Raw genomic sequence first — 19443 nt, 5'->3', positions numbered from 1 at the left:
AAGGAAGGAAGGAGGGTGAGAGGGACAGGTAAGGAAGAAAGAAGGAAAGAAGAGGGAAAAGGAAGGAGAGAGGGAGGAGGGAAATTAGGAAGTAAAGTAGGAGGGAGGGAAGGAGGACTAGATGCTGCATTTCAAATTCCTCTATACCCTCTCATACTGTGACAAAGCTGGGGGTCTGTTCATTGGAGGGGTAGGGGGTGTTCAGTAGCTTTGGGGCTCAGTCACTGATGTGGGCAGCCTTGCCAGCTCCAGCTCACCCTTGAATGTGCTGTTCTTCCCCCCAGAACACCCCGGTGGGCACCCCAATCTTCATCGTGAATGCCACGGACCCGGACCTGGGTGCAGGCGGCAGCGTACTCTACTCCTTCCAGCCTCCCTCCCCATTCTTTGCCATCGACAGTGCCCGAGGCATCGTGACCGTGACACGGGAGCTGGACTACGAGACCACTCAGAGCTACCAGCTCACAGTCAACGCCACAGTGAGTCCGCCCCAGAGGGAGCCCCCGCCAGGGAGAGCTGGGGGCACTCACCCCACAGGGAAGGACTGCTGACCTGACAGGTTCATCCCATGTCCTGGCATTGCCCTGGGCATACCAGTGAGGGTGTCTATTCAGCCCTGCCAGAGCCTGTGCCTTCTGCATCTCATGGAAACTTGTATCAGGCTTGAGCTTCCGGGATCCATGTGCTGAGAGTCTGGTTTGCATCCCCAGCACCAGTGGGGAGTCACGCCCAAGCTCTGAGAGCGGGGCAGCCCCTGAGCACCACCAGCTATCCCCCAAGTGAATTTCTAAAGCCCCTGTTTCTGCACATCAGTCACAGGAGCTGTTGGGTCCAGCGGCCAACATCATTCATGGTCCACTCAGCAGACAGCGCCTCTTCTCTTCTTCCTCTTTGGGACACAAGATAGAGATGTCCACTTAGCTGTATTCTGATGCTCCCTGCAGGCAGGAGTGAAGGCTCTAGAAAGATTCTGGCAATGTGGTAGAGGCGCTTGTCCACCCATACCAAATCTAATGCAGGAGCTAGAGCAATAGCACAGTGGGGAGGGCGTTGGCCTTGAATGTGGCCCACCTATGTTGGACCCCAGCAACTTGTATGGTCCCTTGAGCCTGCCAGGAGTGATTCCTGAGCACAGAGCCTGTGTGCCACCCCTGAGTGCCACTGGGGGTGGCCAAAAATTGCAAAAACAAACAAATCAAAAAACAAACCTGGTGCTGGTCCTGGGAGTCTGGCGTAAGTGAATCATGTACAAGAAGGAGCTGCACAGGGGGTGAGGACCTTGTGTCAGGTGTAGAAACTGGGCCTATAGTGTTGCATGCTCACATGGTGGCCCCTCCTGAAGGCTCTGAGTCTACAGAACACTGCAGTTACCTGACTTTGGTTACCAGTCACTCGTGAGGACGTGGGGTACTCCATGCCCGAGAGTTCCTTATGTCTGCATTGGCCTGCTCAGAGCTGGGCACTGCTGGGAGCCAGTCTGTGTCCCTTGTATTTCTATTTCCCAAGTGTAAAAACCCATTACCCTATGACCCTCCATGACCTGTCATCTGAACAGACTCAGCTCCTGCCTGCATCATCCCCATGGGATGGCTCTTCAGGGGGGCTCTTCAAGGCAGGTACCAGAGTCCAGGCCTTTCAGAGGGGGAGGCACAGAGGCCTGTGGGTAGGTAGCTCAAATACATGGGTCCCCAGCTTGGATAGAAGACCGAGAATTGGTCTAGGACAGCTTCACATACGCTCACCCGACTGCCTGAGTGGTAGCAGCTAGAGTGTGGTCAGCATAGTGGGGGAGCCCAGGACAGCCTGGGTGGAGCAGTTGCATACTTCACTCCTTGGTACTCACACATGGGGATAGGACATCCTCTCCCACTTCTCTCTATGTCCACTAGGGCCCCTGACACACACTCATATTCTCCCTTCAATCCCAAGACCCTGAAATGTACACGTGTTCTTTTGTTTGTTTGTTTTGGGGCTCCACCCAGAAGCACTCAGGGATTACTCCTGGCTCTGCACTCAGAAATTATTCCTGGTTGGCTCAGGGTCCCCTAAGTATGCTGGGGATCAAACCTGGGTGAGCAACTTGCAAGGCCAATGCTCTCCCCATTGTGCTATTGCTTTGGCCCCATGTGGCCCCTATTGCTCTGAGCTGCTTCCCATGGGATCATCTTCATCCATCCAAAAACATGACTTTGAGCCATAGGAATGAGGCCAGCCCAGAGCAGGCATGATGGGGCAGCGGCCTGGGAAGGGGCACGATCTCCAGCTGAGTTGGCTGCTGCAGTTAAATTGCCCTTAATCTGTACGAGGCCCTGAAGCAACAGTGCGGGAAGGTTCCGGAAGCCCCTTCAGAAGTGATGGCGCTGCCTTGTAACCCACAGCTCATTATGGCACCTGCCCTTGGCTGTTTAGCATCTCTTAGATACCTGCCCATGTGACGTGGTAGGAGGAGGTTGTGGGGGCTCATAGCCAGGACTCAGTACCAGTAGGGTTTCCTGGACTTTTCTAAGAACAGGCAATTGAGTCACCGTCCCAGTGCTCCAGTTGCCTATCTTTGTCACGCGACCTTACATTTCCCCCACTCAGGTCCCAAGCCCTCCTAAATGGCTTCCAGGACACTCATGTCTCCAGGACTCTGTCTCTGGAAGCAGCCACAGGTGCCCAACATGTGTCACAGTCATGGTCCAGCTTCCTCTAGCCATCCAGGACAAAGTCTGGAGTTTGCCCTAGGTCCATAGCAGTGGACCCACTTCTGGGGAGCCCCTTTACCCATCTGAGAACCTGAGTCCTTAGGTAGGGGAAAGATCTGATTGAATCTGGCCAGCTGGGGCTGATGCTAGCTCAGCCAGCTGATGTTCATCTACCACATGGGCTATAGGCCATGACCACAGCCCAGACCAGTGACATCCTCTTTCTTGTACACCAGCCACAGCACAGGCCAGTGGTCATCAGTCTTCTTCACCTGCACCAATTGGTGCAGACCCCTGAAGAAAATTATCAGAGTCCCAGTAGTTCATGAATCAGTTCAGTTCAGGGCAGGGTTCTTTAATGTTAAGAATAGTCTGGAGAGATGGTCCAGTGGGGTGGGCGCTTGCCTTGCAGATGTCTGGCCCTGGTTTGATCTCCAGCATCCCATTTGGTCTCCCCACAGCCCTGTCAGGAGAGATTCCAGAGCACAGAGTCAGGAGTAAGCCCTGAGTACCACCAGGTGTACCCCACCCCCACGCACACCAAAAAGAGCCCCAAGATGGAATCCTGGCTTCCTGCTCACCAGCTCTGTGACTGTGATCACTTCATCTCTGGACTCACCTGAATGATGCTACATTGTGCCCAGCAGAGCAAGTCATGCCTATTATGGTGCCCAGCACACTGCTCAGTATGGTGCCAGCTGTGTTGTCCATATCCATATCTCCTCCAACAGGTTGTTGTGTGTCAGTCTGGTGGGGCTGCTCTAGCAGTTTATGGTAACCAGAAGTGGTTCCAGCCTTTTCTTGGGAAGCTTTCTAAGATTTGACTGTTCAACCAAGATGGGGTTGGGGGTGGCCTGTGAAGGCCCTTTTCTGGAGTCTCCCAATTGTCACCGATTGTGGAGCGCCCCCTACTGGTTCTATTAATAAAAGCAGCTTGACCAGTGCCCGAAGACCAGCTCAGGGACACAGAACCCAAAGCATACCAAAATCCAAACTCAGGCCCTTTAATGAGAAGAGGAGCAGTGGGGAGAGACATCGACTTCCTGTCCAATGCAGAGAACTAAGGACCACGCCATGTTTACTTCTTTAGGGTTTGGTAAGGCTACTCTCAAGTCCAAGAGCCCAGGGGCCACTCCTGGCGATACTTGACCACTGTGCCAGATGTTCTTTGCTAGACCAAGAGGGTATGATAGTCCTTGAGCTGCAGATACCCTAGAGGGGCTGTGAGATGCTAAGGATAGAAGCCAGGTTCTTTCCCACATATAGCAGCGCCCTGGGCACTGAGCTACCTTTCTGGCTCCAGGAAACCACCACTTTAACTGCAAGCCAGCCATCCCACCGCCAGATGTCCCAACAGCCAGGCCTTGGCTGGGCAGATGCCAGAGGTCTGGACTAGTTTCAGCCTTGCTGTGTGGCTCCAGATAACCACTTTCCTGCCTGTACTTTACTCTACAGATCACAGCAGGCTTTGGGACAGAGAACAAACTCAGAGGATAGCGTTTAATCCAGGATTCTGTGCTCTTTCTCAGGATCAAGATAAGACCAGACCTCTGTCCACGCTGGCCAACTTGGCCATCATCATCACGGATGTCCAGGACATGGACCCCATCTTCATCAACCTGCCCTATAGCACCAACATCTACGAACACTCCCCACCGGTGAGAGTCTCACTTTGGGCTGACCTGGGATGGACAGGCCTGGGTGTGCCTTCCTGGTGTTCCATCGGGATTGGGGGTCGCTGTGTGCAGCCAGGAGGGGTGTCCCAGTACAGTCAAAACTTAGCTGTTGGGACAGATAGTTCACCAGGTCAGGCACTTGGCCTTCCACACAGCTGACCCAGGTTCGATCCCTGGCATCCCATGAGCCTACCAGGAGTAATTTCTGAGCACAAAGCCAGGAGTATCCCCAGAGGGCTGCCGGGTGTGGCCCAAAAACAAAACAGCAACAACTAAAAAGAGAGAATAAAGAGAAAAAGAAGGAAAAAATAAATAAATTTAAAAAGAAAGGAAAAAACATTAAAATCAAACAAACAAATAAAAAACAGTCACTTGTTACCCCCAGTTTCTCACCTGTCCCTTTCGTGGGCAAGGCAGTTTTAGGGGTGAGATGGGGTCATAGGGCTCATCCACCTTTAGGGCAAATGTTCTCCAAGTTGTGTTATTGCTCTGGCCCCCACAGACCTTTGAGGGCAAAGCAGAGTCACGCCTATCTGAGGCTCAGGAACCCTCAGGGCCCCACCATGTTCCTTCTTACATACAGGGCCCAGAGTGACAGTGGTCTGCCTTGGGCCAGGCTGCAGAGCACACCCCTGGTCCCACAAGCCAGGCGGCCTCAATCCCCCTGGTTTGAAGCCTGTGGCCTGTTCTGACAGTGGCTGCCATTAGCTTGGCTATTTGAAAGTACCTACATGTGGCAGGTGTGCAGGGCTGGTGCCGCTCATCCAGAGCCAGCAGAGGGGAGCCTGTTTTTATTTGATCCCCTGACACTGCTTGGAGAGACCCCTCCCCAAGCTTCTCCTTCTTGGGGCTCCTGCTGCTGATGTCAAGGCTGGTCTCCTCCAAAAGACTTTGCTGCCTTCAGTGGGCATTGTTCAATGCCTTGCCTTTGGACATCTTGTCCCTCTGTTTTCCTGCATCTGAGAGCAGAACTCCATGAGTTTGCTCATTCTCGTGGGCACAGAGAGCGGGTAGTCGGTGCTGGGTGTGTTTCTTGAAGGGGCAGGATGTGAAGGAGTGAGGAGGACAAATATACCTGGACTGGCCCTATCACATCCACTTCCTGCTTTCTGCCCATCTGCTGGCTCTCAGCTCCCCTCCTGCCTGCTTGTCCTCCCTGGGTCTGTTCTGTGCTGCCCCTTACTTACAGCTGAGCTCCCGACATGCCCCAGGAGGAAGTGGAGAGCTGGACTCCCACCTCCAGCCCCTACCATGCTGATATCTGCGTCCTGGCAGCCGGAAATGGGTTTCCTGGAGTATCAGAGAGGAAAGTGAACAAAGCCAGCTAGGTGCCTGCAGTGAGGCTGAAGTGGCAGCTGACAACCAGAGGCCCTGGAGACAGGCCCTTGGCCCACCCTGACCTCACCGTGGCCATGTCACACAAACCTGTGGACATGACATTGGGAAGCGAGGTGGTTGGGATAGACATAGCAGAGCCAGCACCCCTCAGTGCTCAACCCCTGGCAGCTGAACACCCTCTCAGTGAGTCTTCTGAGTTGGGAAGGGGCAGAGATATGGATTTCAGCTTTCTTTCAGGCTTAGCAAGAACCTTGAAGACCCTAAGTGTCCTGAGTCCATTGTCTCTTTACCCTTTGTCTCTCTCTAGCTTTCCAGGATCTTTCTTTTGTGTGGGGAATCACACCTTCCTGCAGTGATTCAGGGCCAGCCTAGCTGGTTGGTTCTGTGCTAAGGCCTGAGTAAGCTTAGACACCACCCCTCCCACCCACCCCCACCCCATCACCCATTGTGTCACCCATTGTTTAGGATCCCCAGGACCGCCTTGGTGGGTCACTCCCTCCCATGACTTTCAAAGTGCTTTGCCTGCAGGAATTTTCTGCCAGCCAGAGAAACACATCTTGATCTGGACACACTGTGGGTCATCCCATGGCCCTGGCAAACCCTGGGGTAAGGAGCAATAACTGATTTTCCTCAGACTGGCAGGAAGTTTCTGCAGGCTGGAGTCTTACTGTAGGGTGAGGGTGGAAGCAATCTCTCGCTCTGTCTCTCTCCCCACCCTTTCTCTTCCCTCCTCCCTCTTCTCTCCTCTCTCCCCTCTCCCCTTTCTCCTCTTTCCCCTCTGTCTAAACTGACCAGTGTCTAAATTTGTTGGTCTGTGCATTGCACTCCTGTCCAAGGGATTCTGTGGGCGTCTGCTCGTTCCCCAATCGCTTGGCTTCTTGGTGTCTGTCAGGGTTCTGAAGTTCCTGCAGTCTTCACCTCCTTGGCTTAGAGATGCTGGTACGGGAGCAGAGTTAGAGCTGCCTGGACTGGCAGGAAACCATCTAGGGAAGTGTCCTGGGAGGGGTAGAGGCACAGGCACCTCTCCAAGAGCCCGCAGAATCATCTCAGAGCCTGTACTCACGTACTGCCTCTCCTAGAAGTAGCACCCAGTCCCCCCACCCCATCTTCTGCTCAGTGCCCCCAACACACAAGCCTATTGCCACGCACCCCAGTCAATTTCAGGCTATGATCGGTTTCCTTGCCTCATTCTGGCCTGCTGTGTGTTCCTTCCAACTGGAGCCCCAAGCTGTCTGGCCAGGTTGGAGAAGGGTCCTGGACTGGGCTGGAAGCCCCAGGCACCCCCACCCCATCTCACCCCTGCCTCTGGGCCCCAGCCTGCTCAGCCTCGATCCTCTCTTTGTCTGCAGCGCCCAGCATGTCTGCCTCCAACTATCAGGGTATCGGGCCCAGACGGCCTCATCTATAGTGTATATATTACCTAATAAAATCCTTCTTATTGGGGGATTATTGCCTCAGATTTTAATTTCCTCACTCGAGCAACAGCATGTCGGCCTGCCCGTCAGTGAAGGGCCGATAGAAGGTGAAAGAAAGCTGGTAAACTGCACAAATTACCGCCCGCCGATGCCTATCAGCCCTTTGACTGGAATTGACTGGAATTAAGGACTGAGAAATAGGATTTTCTGCCTCAGAATCTGCTGTGGCAGCTCTTGTTGGAAGTCCCCTCCTGCCCCGTGGGGTGCCCCGCTCTTCTAGTCCCCTTTTCAAGTCCCGATTCTGCCAAGGATGTGGGGGGAGAGGTGCCCCACTAAACTCAGGTCTCACCTGAGCCTTTACCTTATTGGCCAGCCAATATCAGCTCCAGGTTTCGCATTGTCCCAGCCAGTCTTTTTCAGGGGCTCTACCCAGAAGAGCAAAGACCTCTTTTTTTTTTTTAGAAAGTTCCAGCAGCTTGACTGAATGTCACTTGCCAAGAATCTCTCAAGGTTCATGGCATGTGTGGGGGAGGTGAGAGGGGCCCTTGAATATTTATTCTCATACACAAACACCTCAACTTGATGCTTAGACTCCCCCAGCAGTTCGTCCTATCATGCTCTGTCTCCCATCCCCCTAGCACCCAGGACTGAGCCAGTCTCTGCCTCTCCAAGAAGATAGGGAGGAGTCTCAGCTATACACCCCAGACTTGGCATACTCTCAGGATGTGCCTAGCAAGCTCCAGAGGCAGTAGTCATTCTCTTGCTGACTCAAGAAACTCCATCCAGGCTGGGGCTATGCATGTGGGTGCAGGGTCTGGGTTTGCTAGCCCCCTCTGGACACTACCTAGGTGTCTCATTCTTTTTTTTTTTAATTTATTTAAACACCTTAATTACATACATGATTGTGTTTGGGTTTCCGTCATGTAAAGAACACCACCCATCACCAGTGCAACATTCCCATCACCAATGTCCCAAGTCTCCCTTCGCCCCACCCGACCCCCGCCTGTACTCTAGACAGGCTCTCCATTTTCCTCATACATTCTCATTATTAGGACAGTTCAAAATGTAGTTATTTCCCTAACTAAACTCATCACTCTTTGTGGTGAGCTTCCTGAGGTGAGCTGGAACTTCCAGCTCTTTTCTCTTTTGTGTCTGAAAATTATTATTACAAGGGTGTCTTTCAATTTTCTTAAAACCCATAGATGAGTGAGACCATTCTGCGTTTTTCTCTCTCTCTCTGACTTATTTCACTCAGCATAATAGATTCCGTGTACATCCATGTATAGGAAAATTTCATGACTTCATCTCTCCTGACAGCTGCATAATATTCCATTGTGTATATGTACCACAGTTTCTTTAGCCATTCGTCTGTTGAAGGGCATCTTGGTTGTTTCCAGAGTCTTGCTATGGTAAATAGTGCTGCAATGAATATAGGTGTAAGGAAGGGGGTTTTGTATTGTATTTTTGTGTTCCTAGGGTATATTCCTAGGAGTGGTATAGCTGGATCGTATGGGAGCTCGATTTCCAGTTTTTGGAGGAATAGGTGTCTCATTCTTGAGCTGACCGCCACCCAGGTTTATAGCCCATGATTTACACCTTAGTTTCTTCCTATGCTCAAAGCATAAAAAGCGACAATAATTTTTTTGTTTCTTGGGTTATTCTTGCTTTGGTCTGGGGGCCCCACCTGACATGTGCTTGAAGATTTCCCTAGTATATACTCCAGGAATGCTACCATACCAGGGATCAAGCTGGGACCCCTTTTGTGCCAATCAGGTGCTTAACCCTTTGTGCTTTGTCTCTGGACTCTGTGAAACTCATGGATACATCATTTGCTGGGTGTCCGGCACTGTGAGGGTCCCCGAGGCTGTGGACCGCTATTATAGTTATTATGCATGTGGGAAGTCAGACAGCAAGAGGAGTGATGCCCCATGAAAGAGTGGACAGAATAGCATCCCCCAAACCCTTGGTGCCATCCTGTTCCTTTCACCACAAGTGGGGACCCATCCTGGGCCCAGGCTCTGCCAGGAAGCTTCTTTCTCTCTGGGAAGAAAGACGCCAAGGGTTGGTTGAGCAGAGAGAACTGTGCTTGGTCAGCAACAGCAGCACTCACCAGCCCTTCTGGTCTTTGGAAGTAAGTTTTGGTATATTGAAAATATTATCACTGAGGCTCGGAAAGTAGAGCCGGGGTCTCCCCAGAGCCCCACCCCACCTCCCTGCTAATTCTTTCTCATAACACTTCCAGTCTTTGTGGCTGCACTTGTATTAAAAGCTCAGGATTTTATTAAAAATGGATTTATTTACCCAGAAAGAAATGAAGCCCCAAACTTCGTCAGTAACCTCCCAAGCCCAATGTCTTGGGAACCGAGTGTGGCGTCTGCCTGGGAGAACCAGGGGTCCTGGTGACATGATCCTGGAACTTCAGTGATGGGTGGGCCACCGGGATCCACCGGGACCCAGCACTGCCCTAGATCACAACCTTACACCATGGTTAGACTTGGGCAATGGCCCCAAACCTCCTGTGCTGCAGTGCTCTGGGACGGTGCTCTGAGAGCACTAAGCCCAGGTAACCTGGGAACTCTGCTGGGGGACCTCATCCCCATACCCTGCAGGGGGCCCCAGGCTGGGTTGGTTTTATGAAAGAGGATGCAGTGGGCCTGGAGAGATATTCATAAGGTTGATCTCACACTCTGAAGGCAGAACCCCATAGTAGGGCCTGGCTCTTTGTGGTCTCCTGAGCACTACTAGGAGAACCCCTGCTCACTGAGCCAAGACCAGACCAAAAGTTGAGCCACAGATCCCCACCCACTAGAGACAAAACAGGGCCTCTGGGCTGTAGAGAGATTTCAGAGCACAGGAGGGCATTGGAGCTTGAGTTAGGAGTGCTGTTAGGATCCTGCAGAGGTTCCAAAATGAATTTCCCTTGGCGCTGGGTCAGATCTTGGTCTCGTCTATAACTCGAGAGCTGAATCAGCAGTGATCAGAGCCTTTAGCAAAGTCTACCAGCTGCCCCTTTGTGCCCAGAGTCAGTGCTCAGACAGGCACATTGCCAGATCTCTCCTAAGTCCTAGTTCATGTCTTCACCCCAGACCCTAGGCACTTGCCTTGTACATGGTCAACCCCAAATTCAATACTCAGCATCCTATATGTTCTCCTGACCTATCAGGAGTAATCACTGAGCACAGAGCCAGGTGTAGCTTGAAACTCTAAAATTAAAACCCGAATTCTAAAGTCTTACAGCCTATTATGTGTTTGGCTGGAGTCCAGTTCCTTTCCTCTCATCTCAGGCTCCCCTGACATCACTGTCTCTGTTTTACAAGCCAGGGAATCCTCAGGCCTGGAGAGATGGTATATGACTCCCATGTGGTGTGTCTCCACACAAATGCAAATAAATAGTCATGTCCTCCTGGCCTTCCCTTTAGAACAGGGAAGGGCAGAGCTTCCCTAAAGCCAGAACACCCTGGAGATACCACAGGGGCTACCTGGTCCTGGACTGACTGGTCTTTACTGAGAACTGATGGGCAACAGCAGAGCCCTCCTGTAACTCAGTCGGGGACCCTCTTCCAGACCCTCCTTCTATCCCTCCTCCTGTCCCTCCACCTGTTTCTCCTCTCCCACCAGGGCCAGATCCTCCTCCAGTTTCTTCTCCTATCCCTCCTCCTGCAAGGGCCAGACCCTCCTCCAGTACTTTTTCCCTTCCCTTCTACTGTGCCTCCTCACCCACCAAGGCAGAACACTCCTCCCAACCCTCCCTATTCACCCAGGTCGGACCCTCCTCCTGTCCATCTTCCCATCCCTCCTTGACCACCAGGCTGGAGCTGGGCTCGCCTCAGTCCCTCTTCTCCCACAGGGCACCACTGTGCGCATCATCACAGCCGTAGACCAGGACAAAGGACGCCCCCGAGGCATTGGCTACACCATCGTCTCAGGTAAGGGTGGCTGCAGGCATCCGCAGCCTTAGGAGGGTTTTAGAAAGGAAGGATCTGGCTGGGGAAGGCAAGGGTTAGAGCAGCTGATTGGGGCAGAGGAGGAGCTTCAAAACTTCTGTGTCAGCCTCTGGGCCCTCCCTGCCTTACAGTTTTCCGATTGGGCCTTTCTTCATTGCTGTCTGGCTGTGCCTGAAGCTCATTTCACTCTTTCTGCTTCCCACCTTCAGCTTTGGTGCTGCAAAGGTGCTGGGGAACCCTCACTCCATCTCCTAGTTGGGGAGCTCAGAGGTCAGATTATGCACCAGGATCAGGAGAGGAGACCCTTAGCCCAGTTTCTGCTCAGAGAAAGAAGCAGTAGGCCCCATTCTGGGGCTAGGGAGCCCCCATAGCTAGGGTTTGGGGGCCCAAGGCTGCTGGGGTCTCCTAAGAAACTGCTCCCCCCAGGCTGTCTCTATGCCTGCGCACTCCACCCAGGGCCCTCCCTTCTTAGCCCACATGATGATGGAGAGAAGGACAAAAGGCACCATGCCCCACATCTCAAGAGCAGGAGTACTGTGTGAGAAGGAATACTCTCTTCCTCAGCTCAGAGAACAAGGCTGAGAGTGTGGGTGGAGTGTGGGAGTGTGGGTGAGGCATGTGAAGGCCTTACCTGGGCTCCTGTGTCTGCGTTTCACCAAAGTTAGGGGAGCCCAGTCAGGGCAGGGCACACCCCGTCCCCTTACTGCTGCCTATTCTCCGGGAGGAGGAAGGGTTGTGCCCTGCTGAGGGACGTTAGAGCCTGTGGTGGAGAGTTAAACTGCTCCCAGCAGTGCTCAGACACTACTCCTGACTCTGTCCTCTTTTCACCTTCAGCAGTGCTCAGATGCACTACTCTTTCTGCTCTGTTTACTCCAGCAGTGCTTACACTGTTTCTGGCTCTGTATATCTGAAAACAGATGTGCAGAAGAGTCCAGTGAGGGACCCTGTCCCTACCTCTATCCCAGAGCCAGATTGAGCATGGCATGGTGGAGGAGCACAAGCTGGGCAGGAGAGAGAGAACACTGGCCATCGTGGTCAGGGTAGTACATAGGGGCTGCAAAGAAGTAGACCCTGGAGGAGACAGGACTGGCCCAGGGGGATACAGAGTGGCCAGAGGAGTGATTCCTAACTTGGTTGTAGGGGCTGCAGAGGGCTAATAAGGCAGGAGAACATGTTGAGGCACATTGTGTGTGGTAAGAGGCTCACTCTGGACACTGGGTGCAGAGAGGGCAGGCAGGACCAGACCTCTGGACATCAGAGTGAAAGAGTGATAGAGAGAGATGAAGACAGAGACAGAGAGACAGAGTTGGGAGCTTGGAGGCTGCATTGACAACAGGTGAGGGGCTGATGTCAATAAGGAGGTGCCCAGGACTGGCTCTGGACTGGATGTGCTTTTTTTTGGTTTTGGGGCCACACCCGGTGATGCTCTGGGGTTACTCCTGGCTGTCTGCTCAGAAATAGCTCCATATGGGACACCGGGATTCGAACCAACCACCTTTGGTCCTGAATCGGCTGCTTGCAAGGCAAACGCCACTGTGCTATCTCTCCGGGCCCTGGATGTGCTTTTTAAGGTACCTCCTGGGGCAGGAAAATCACTCCTAGCTACCGTGTCTGCAGTGGCACCCACTCTTCCCATTTGCCCCCAAAGTGTTGGTCTTGTTGGATTACTGGTCCCACCCTAATCTATATTCATACTCCAACCTAGGATACAATCTGATGATGGGATTATTGGATTATTTATTCCCTTCTTGGTATTCATCTCCCACTCTAGGGTGTGACCTGGTTCTTGTCAATAAAACCACAGGTTTGAGGAAAGCAGAGGCTTATTCTTCGCTCTTCCTCCACTAATCTGCTTTCCTTCTTAGGAGCAAAAAGGTCTGTGTGGTGGAATTCCTGACTTGAGTGCTGGATTTCCCAAACCTGTTCCTGTACCTTTTTACTGTGTGGATTCTTTCTTGTGTCAACTTTTGCTTTCAGAGCCGCGTCTCACCAGATCCTCACTTTGGAGTCTGGGGCTCCCCACGTTGTGACTGAGACTAATGGCTAGTCAACATGGGACTCAACTTCCCACCCAAGTTGAGAAAGCATGAGGCAATGCTCATGGGGTAATGCTCATAAACTCATGGCTTATTGGGCACATCTTCTGTAGCCACCACTCACCATTACTCGCTGTCCTGCCTGCACCCCAGCATGTGGTGGACACGGGCCCACCCTGCCTCCCAAGACCACTCTAGGGGACCAGGAGCCCAGGGCCTTGGGGTGCAGTGGCCTGATCTGCTCCATCTTCTGCCGTGACCCCAACATCTCATGTCTGGTAGGCTATGGAATGGGGCTCTCAGAAGGACCCAGACAACAGCATTGTCACCAGGATCCCCTTAGATAAGGCATCCTGCAGGCCTGTGCTGAGACTCCAAACAAGTGCTTCTGGGGTCCTTACAGGGTCTGGATCCTTCTGCTCCTAGGACTGTTTTCATTTTCTACTCAGGTTGTTGTGCCTCTCTGGGTGCAGTGCTCAGACCTCTCCAGGGCCAGGCAGGTGCCATCACTTCGGTTAGAGCATGGGGAGAGGCCGTGTTGTTTGCTCGCTCTCTCTCTCTCTCTCTCTCTCTCTCTCTCACTCACTCACTCATTCTCTCTCACACACACATTCATTCGCCTTCTCTCTTCCTTGCTCTCCTCTCTTCCTCTCTTCTTTTCTCCCTCTCTCCTCTCTGTCTCCTTTCCTCTCCCTCTCCTCTCTTTTCTCTGTCCTCTCCCCCTTTCTCTCATTCCTCTCTCTCCCCTTTTCTCTCTCCCTCTCTCTCTTTCTCCCTCTCCTCATTTTCTCCCCCTACCAAGGGTAGACCTCTAGAGTGAATGCCTGGCCCAGTCAGGCTGCTGTGTGCACTATTCACAGTGCTCCTCAGTGTTCTTTATGGTGCTCTTCACAGTGCTTCAGGGACACACATTTCCTGCCTGGAGTCAGGAAAGCAAGGCTTGAGGAGTTTTCAGAGTTGGGGTCAAGGGGCTCAGCTCCATAGAGGAAGAGCAGAGATCATGAGTCACAGGAGAGCGCCCCTTGCTGGTTCTGTCACCCACCACCTGTCCTTGTGAGACAAAGACACATCTCTACCCCTTCAATCTACTGAGTCAGATCAGGCTCCTGCTGATGCCTAGGAACCCACTCTGAGAACCTCTGTGGCCACACTGGCCCTCCAGGAGGAAGATTTGTTCTGAGGGACAGAACTTGCCCTAGGGTATAATATTTGGGCCGTGATTCGCTCTTTGCCCTGAACATTGGCATCTCTAGAAGCAGGAGGAGCTGGAAGCATCCAAAATGGTGGGACAGGCACAGAAGAAGGGGGGCAAGGTGGGAGAAGGAGAAAGAGCAGCGGTGCTAAAACCTCTTCACAGTCAAAGGGTGGAGTCACCCTACAGATGGTTCTGGGAGCCTGTTTGCAGGGGAGGGGCATAGCTCTCTGTAAAGCCCTGGGCTGACTTGGAATGTTCAGTTTCCCCAAATACACAGAGTACTCTAAAATGAAGGTGAGTGGGTACACGTGTGTGTGTGTGTGTGTGTGTGTGTGTGTGTGTGTGTGTGTGTTGGAGAAAGTATGAATGTGTGGAGAGAGAACATGTGTGCATGTAGAGTACAGACATGTGGTGAGAAAACATTAGGTATTTCTGGGGAGTGTATGTGGAAAGTAGATGTGTGTATGTAGAGAGCATGTATGGATAGTTGTTTGTGTCTATGTGGAGAGAGAATGTATAGTGTAGACAGTGTGTGTGCTTATGTGTGTGGAGAGTATGTATGTGTGGAGAGAGAGTTTGTAAGGGTGTGTGTGTGTCAGATTGTGTGCCCAGATGAGCCACTAGAGCAGGAAAGGCTTGTCTCTGCCCTGGAAGGGCTCTTATAGTTGGGGTGTTCGAGAGAGATCCTCACAATTGCCTTGTATCTTCTACTAATTGAGACGAGAACACCGCGGCAGAGAACATGAACAGTTGGCAGGGGGCTGGACCATCTCCCTGGGGTGGGGTTGTTTTGTCTCCCCCATCTCAGAGATCTGTGGGTACTTAGAAATAGCAGAGCCCCGGGAGCAGCCAACTCCAAGTCCCTCTCTCATCTGGCCCCCCAGGCGCCTGCTTTGCTTTCAAGGCAGCTGCAGCCAGGGCTAATCTGAAATAAAAGTTTTTATTTATCTAGCTTGATACCTGGTGCAAGGTTAAATCATACAAGAGAGAAAAGCAATAAAAGAGAGAGATTAAGTGTAAGGCGCTGTCTTAGGCATGGCCTTTTGCAATATGGTTACAAAGATATTAAGCCTGAAGTTACCCACAAGCCACATGCCTGTGGCCCTGCTCTCTCTCTCTCTCTCTCTCTCTCTCTCTCTCTCTCTCTCTCTCTCTCTCTCTCTCTCACTTTCTCTGTTGGGGTCTCTGCTGGAGCATGACAGGAAAGAGAAGAAGAGAATGGCAGGGACTGGGAGGGTGTGTAGGTGCTCTGGAAAGGGACACCCTGGGGTGCCCTGCAGCCAGGATTCAGGGAACCAGATGGTGTTTTCATGGCTCAGTCCGTTCATTGTCTCAGCCCTCGCAGCTCTGATCCATGCCTGCCCCCAGAGCTGCGTGGTTGGCATCTACATAAGGGTTTGCTCTGGGCACTCCCCTCCCTGTCATCAGTATTTCTGCCACACTTTTCTCATCTGTGAAATAGCTATAATAATAATAATAATAATAATAATAATAGTAGTAGTAGTAGTAGTAGTAGTAGTAGTAGTAGTAGTAGACTTTATTCCTCCAATTTGCTCTATGCTTGATGACTGGCTCATACACTATGAAATGCTCCAGGTCCAGGGAGATGATCAGGAGCCCAAGGATAGTGCTTCCAGTTAGTGTTTTACCCCCAATAGCACACCCCTCTAGCCCTGCCCCAGCATAACTGTGGGTATACGGAGTTCCCAGCTGGAGCAGCTGGCTGGACCTGGTTATTCCCAACACAGCAGCACCCAAGCAGTGCCATGTCCCCAGCCCCTTGCATTCAGTCACAAGGCCTAGTTGGTTAAGGATTGCCAAGAGTGGCCACCAGGCTCCTGAGAATGGCAGGAAGGGTCTCCCACAAATTAACACAAAGATACTAAGGTTCCTCCTTAGAGTTGAGAATTTCGAGAGTCCCTAGACTCTTGAAAAATGACAAAGGCCATAGGCTCAAGGCCCATTTCCCTACCTATAAAACATACTTACAGATTGGAGCTGGAGCCATAGCACAGTGGGGAGGGCATTTGCCTTGCACATGGCCCACCCAGGTTCGATCCCTGGCATCCCATGTGGTTCCCAAACCTGCCAGGAGTGATTCCTGAGCGCCACTGGGTATGGCCTCCAAACCAAAATTAAAACAAAACCGAACTTAGGACTTCGGTTACCCCAGTGCTGTGGGGGCCCTATCTGCAGTCCGAGCCCAAGCGTGCATGTCCCCTGCACAGGGTCACAGGAGATGCCCCCCAGCCCCTCTAGAGCTGCATGTGTGGCAGTCACACTCCAGAACTTTCTAGTTAAATGGGGAGTGGGCAGGAGGGTGGACAGTGGCACTGGGGTGAGGACCTGCAGTACCCCTGCTTGGGCCCCTTCTGTATTCATTCAAACTGCTCCCCAATTCCAGCCTAGAAGCCCTCTCTGCAGAGGGAGATGAGAGACTCAGAGACACCCCTGCCACTCCCACCCCAAGACCCATCTTCCCTCGGGAATACACATGAACACAGGATAAGGGGAGGGCTAGGAAGGGTCTTTCATGTCCATCACTGAAAATGCACCCACACCTCACCCCTCTCTGCCACGGAGACCTGGGCATGCGCGCACGCACACACACACACACACACACACACACACACACACACACACACACACACACACATTGGTATCTGGAGATAGCTGGCCCCAGGAAACAGTGCTCTGAAGGTCAGGACAGAGCACTGTCCCAGCCTTAACACAGATCACATCACACAACCCCACCATGACTCACCTTTTGGGGCTCCCCAGGGAGCTTTGACTGGCCTGAGTAGGAAGGAGCTCACAGTTACAGCTGCTCAGATCTGTGGGGCTGAGGACAAGCTGTGAGTGTGCCCAGATGTAAGCATGCCCAGGTGTGAGCATTCCAGATATGATCACATATCTGAGTGCACCCAGATATGATCACATCCAGATGTGAACTGCACATGAGTGCTTTACCCATCTACTTTGCATGTTCTGATGCTCTTTGCTGCATAGGAAACTGAGGCCCAGTTGCTGGTAGGAGTCAGAAACCCTTCAGTCCTAGTGCTTCTAGTGGCCCCAAAGCCTAGGAAAGCACAACTCAGCCTCTGGGCTCCCTTGTCAGCTGGGCTCGTGGCCCCTCCCTCCACCTCGCTGTCAAGTGCTCTGCCTGAGCCAATTAACTGCTTGTCTCCACTCAAATATTTGTTCAACATCTCAGAGACAGAGAATTCCAGAGCAGATAGTTTTCTGACATTGATTGAAGTGAATAAACATTCTGACACCGTGAATTTATCGCTCCCAGCGCTGTTCTGCAGGGCGGCTTCCATCCGGCCAGCAGTTCCATGGGCAGGGCCAAGTGGGGTAGAATTTTCTGCCTCGCTGCCCCGGCCACCCTCTCTGGCTGTCAGTACACGAGCATCCCTGGCCCCCATCAAGGGCCCCGCCTCAGTGAAGTGCTTTTGAATCAGTGACAGTGACAGCCATGGTCCAGCCTCGCTAGTAAGAATTGAAAGGAGGGGCTGGAGAGATAGCGTGGAGGTAAGCCATTTGCCTGACATGCAGAGGGTTGGTGGTTCGAATCCTGGCATCCCATATGGTCCCCTGAGCCTGCCAGAAGTGATTTCTGAGCATAGAGCCAGGAGTAACCCCTGAGCACTGCCGGGTGTGACCCAAAAACAAACAAACAAACAGAAACAAAAAAAAAAAAAACAGAAAAAAAAGAATTGATAAGAGCCACAGCTTCTTGTTTTCTGGGAGAGTCTTAGATGTCTCAAGATTTACAAGGGAGCATTTGGGACATCAAGAAGCCGCAGGGTACCGAGGAGTCTGCAGGCATCAGTGGGACAGGAGATTCGCCTGTTGGTTGCTCTAAGAAGAGTCTGATGAGTCAATGACTCAGGGACACTATGCCTGGTGTGTACTTGGGGGGGGGGGGGTGAGTGTACTTGGTTCTTTGGGGAGCATCAAGCTCATTCCTAAAAGAGAGACCACAGGAAGTCCAGGGTGCCTAGAGTTGAGAATGGGGAAACAGTGCTTCCCCCAATCCTTAGTGCCCAGAGAGGGAGCAGTAGGTGGCCTGTAGCCAGGAACATGGATGGTAAAGTCACATTAAATCACACAGAATTTCTGTATCTGTCTTTTCCATCCCGAGGAGGCCCACTTGGGTGATCAACTTCCTAAGCACAGCTCAGCCCCTCAGCTTTTCTCTTAGCTAAGCACAGAGGAGCCAGCATGTGAATTTGGCTTGAAAGCCAAACCCACAGGTTCTTTCTCATGTTAGAGTCGCCTTCAAGAACCGATGTACCTGGGGCCGGGCGGTGGCGCTTGAGGTAAGGTGCCTGCCTTGCCTGCGCTAGCCTTGGATGGACCAAGGTTTGATCCCCTGGTGTTCCATATGGTCCCCCAAGCCAGGAGCAACTTCTGAGCACATAGCCAGGTGTAACCCCTGAGCGTCACTGGGTGTGGCTCCCCCCCCAAAAAACAAACAAACAACAAAAAAAGATAATCTTTATTATACTGTTTGAGGAAAATGTAACTTAGAAATAGAGACTCCTCATGGCTGTGGTTGAACATTCTAGAGAAAAGGGGCCAGAGGTTGGGGGATAGATTTCTGCTTTGCAGGTTGGAGCCTTGGGATGGCTCTCCAGCCTCTCACGCTCAGATCTGAGTCTCCCCCAGCATCACTGGATGTGGTCCAAACACCAGAGAAACTAAAAATTAGTACTGAAAATGCACAAGGGCCAAAGAGCAATAGCTCAGGCAGAGGGCAGGCTTTTCCAGTCCCCCAAACATGCCAGAACAAGGCAAGCAAGCAAATAAAGCATGAATTTATATTTTTTTCCAGAAAACTTTTTTTTTAGGGAAATAGAAGTGACAATGGATTTATGAATGAAGGAGTTCAGGTCTCCTCTGAGATATTTTTTTGGGGGAAGAGGGAAGCAAACCCAGTGATACTCAGGACTTACTCCTGGCTCTGTGCTCAGAAATAACTCCTGGCAGGCTCAGGGGACTGTATGGGATGCCGGAGATCAAACCTGGATCGGCCTCGTGCAAAGCAAATGCTGTCCCTGCCGTACTATCACTGGAGTGATATGATAAGCTTACAGAGATTTTGGGGGGGCTAAGATAAAAAAAAATTCCCTCTTCCCTCTGTTAT

The 19443-nt window shown here is 52.0% G+C and overlaps 2 protein-coding genes across 2 annotated transcripts in view; one reads left to right on the top strand and one right to left on the bottom strand.

Moving 5' to 3' along the window:
- The window catches only part of SPOCK2 (SPARC (osteonectin), cwcv and kazal like domains proteoglycan 2), an 836669-nt gene that overhangs the window by 459345 nt on the left and 357881 nt on the right, over window positions 1–19443 (bottom strand). The gene's annotated exons all lie outside the window — the stretch shown is intronic.
- CDH23 (cadherin related 23) overlaps window positions 1–19443 on the top strand; it is a 343293-nt gene that overhangs the window by 149111 nt on the left and 174739 nt on the right. The window contains exons 7-9 of the mRNA XM_049789257.1: window positions 285–479; window positions 4217–4345; window positions 10964–11042. Of these exons, the coding sequence (XP_049645214.1) occupies window positions 285–479; window positions 4217–4345; window positions 10964–11042 (403 nt within the window). The remainder of the gene's footprint in view (window positions 1–284; window positions 480–4216; window positions 4346–10963; window positions 11043–19443) is intronic.

Source organism: Suncus etruscus, chromosome 15 (assembly GCF_024139225.1).
Source record: "Suncus etruscus isolate mSunEtr1 chromosome 15, mSunEtr1.pri.cur, whole genome shotgun sequence".
NCBI classification, from domain to species: domain Eukaryota; kingdom Metazoa; phylum Chordata; class Mammalia; order Eulipotyphla; family Soricidae; genus Suncus; species Suncus etruscus.
This window is presented reverse-complemented; position numbering and strand designations above follow the sequence as displayed.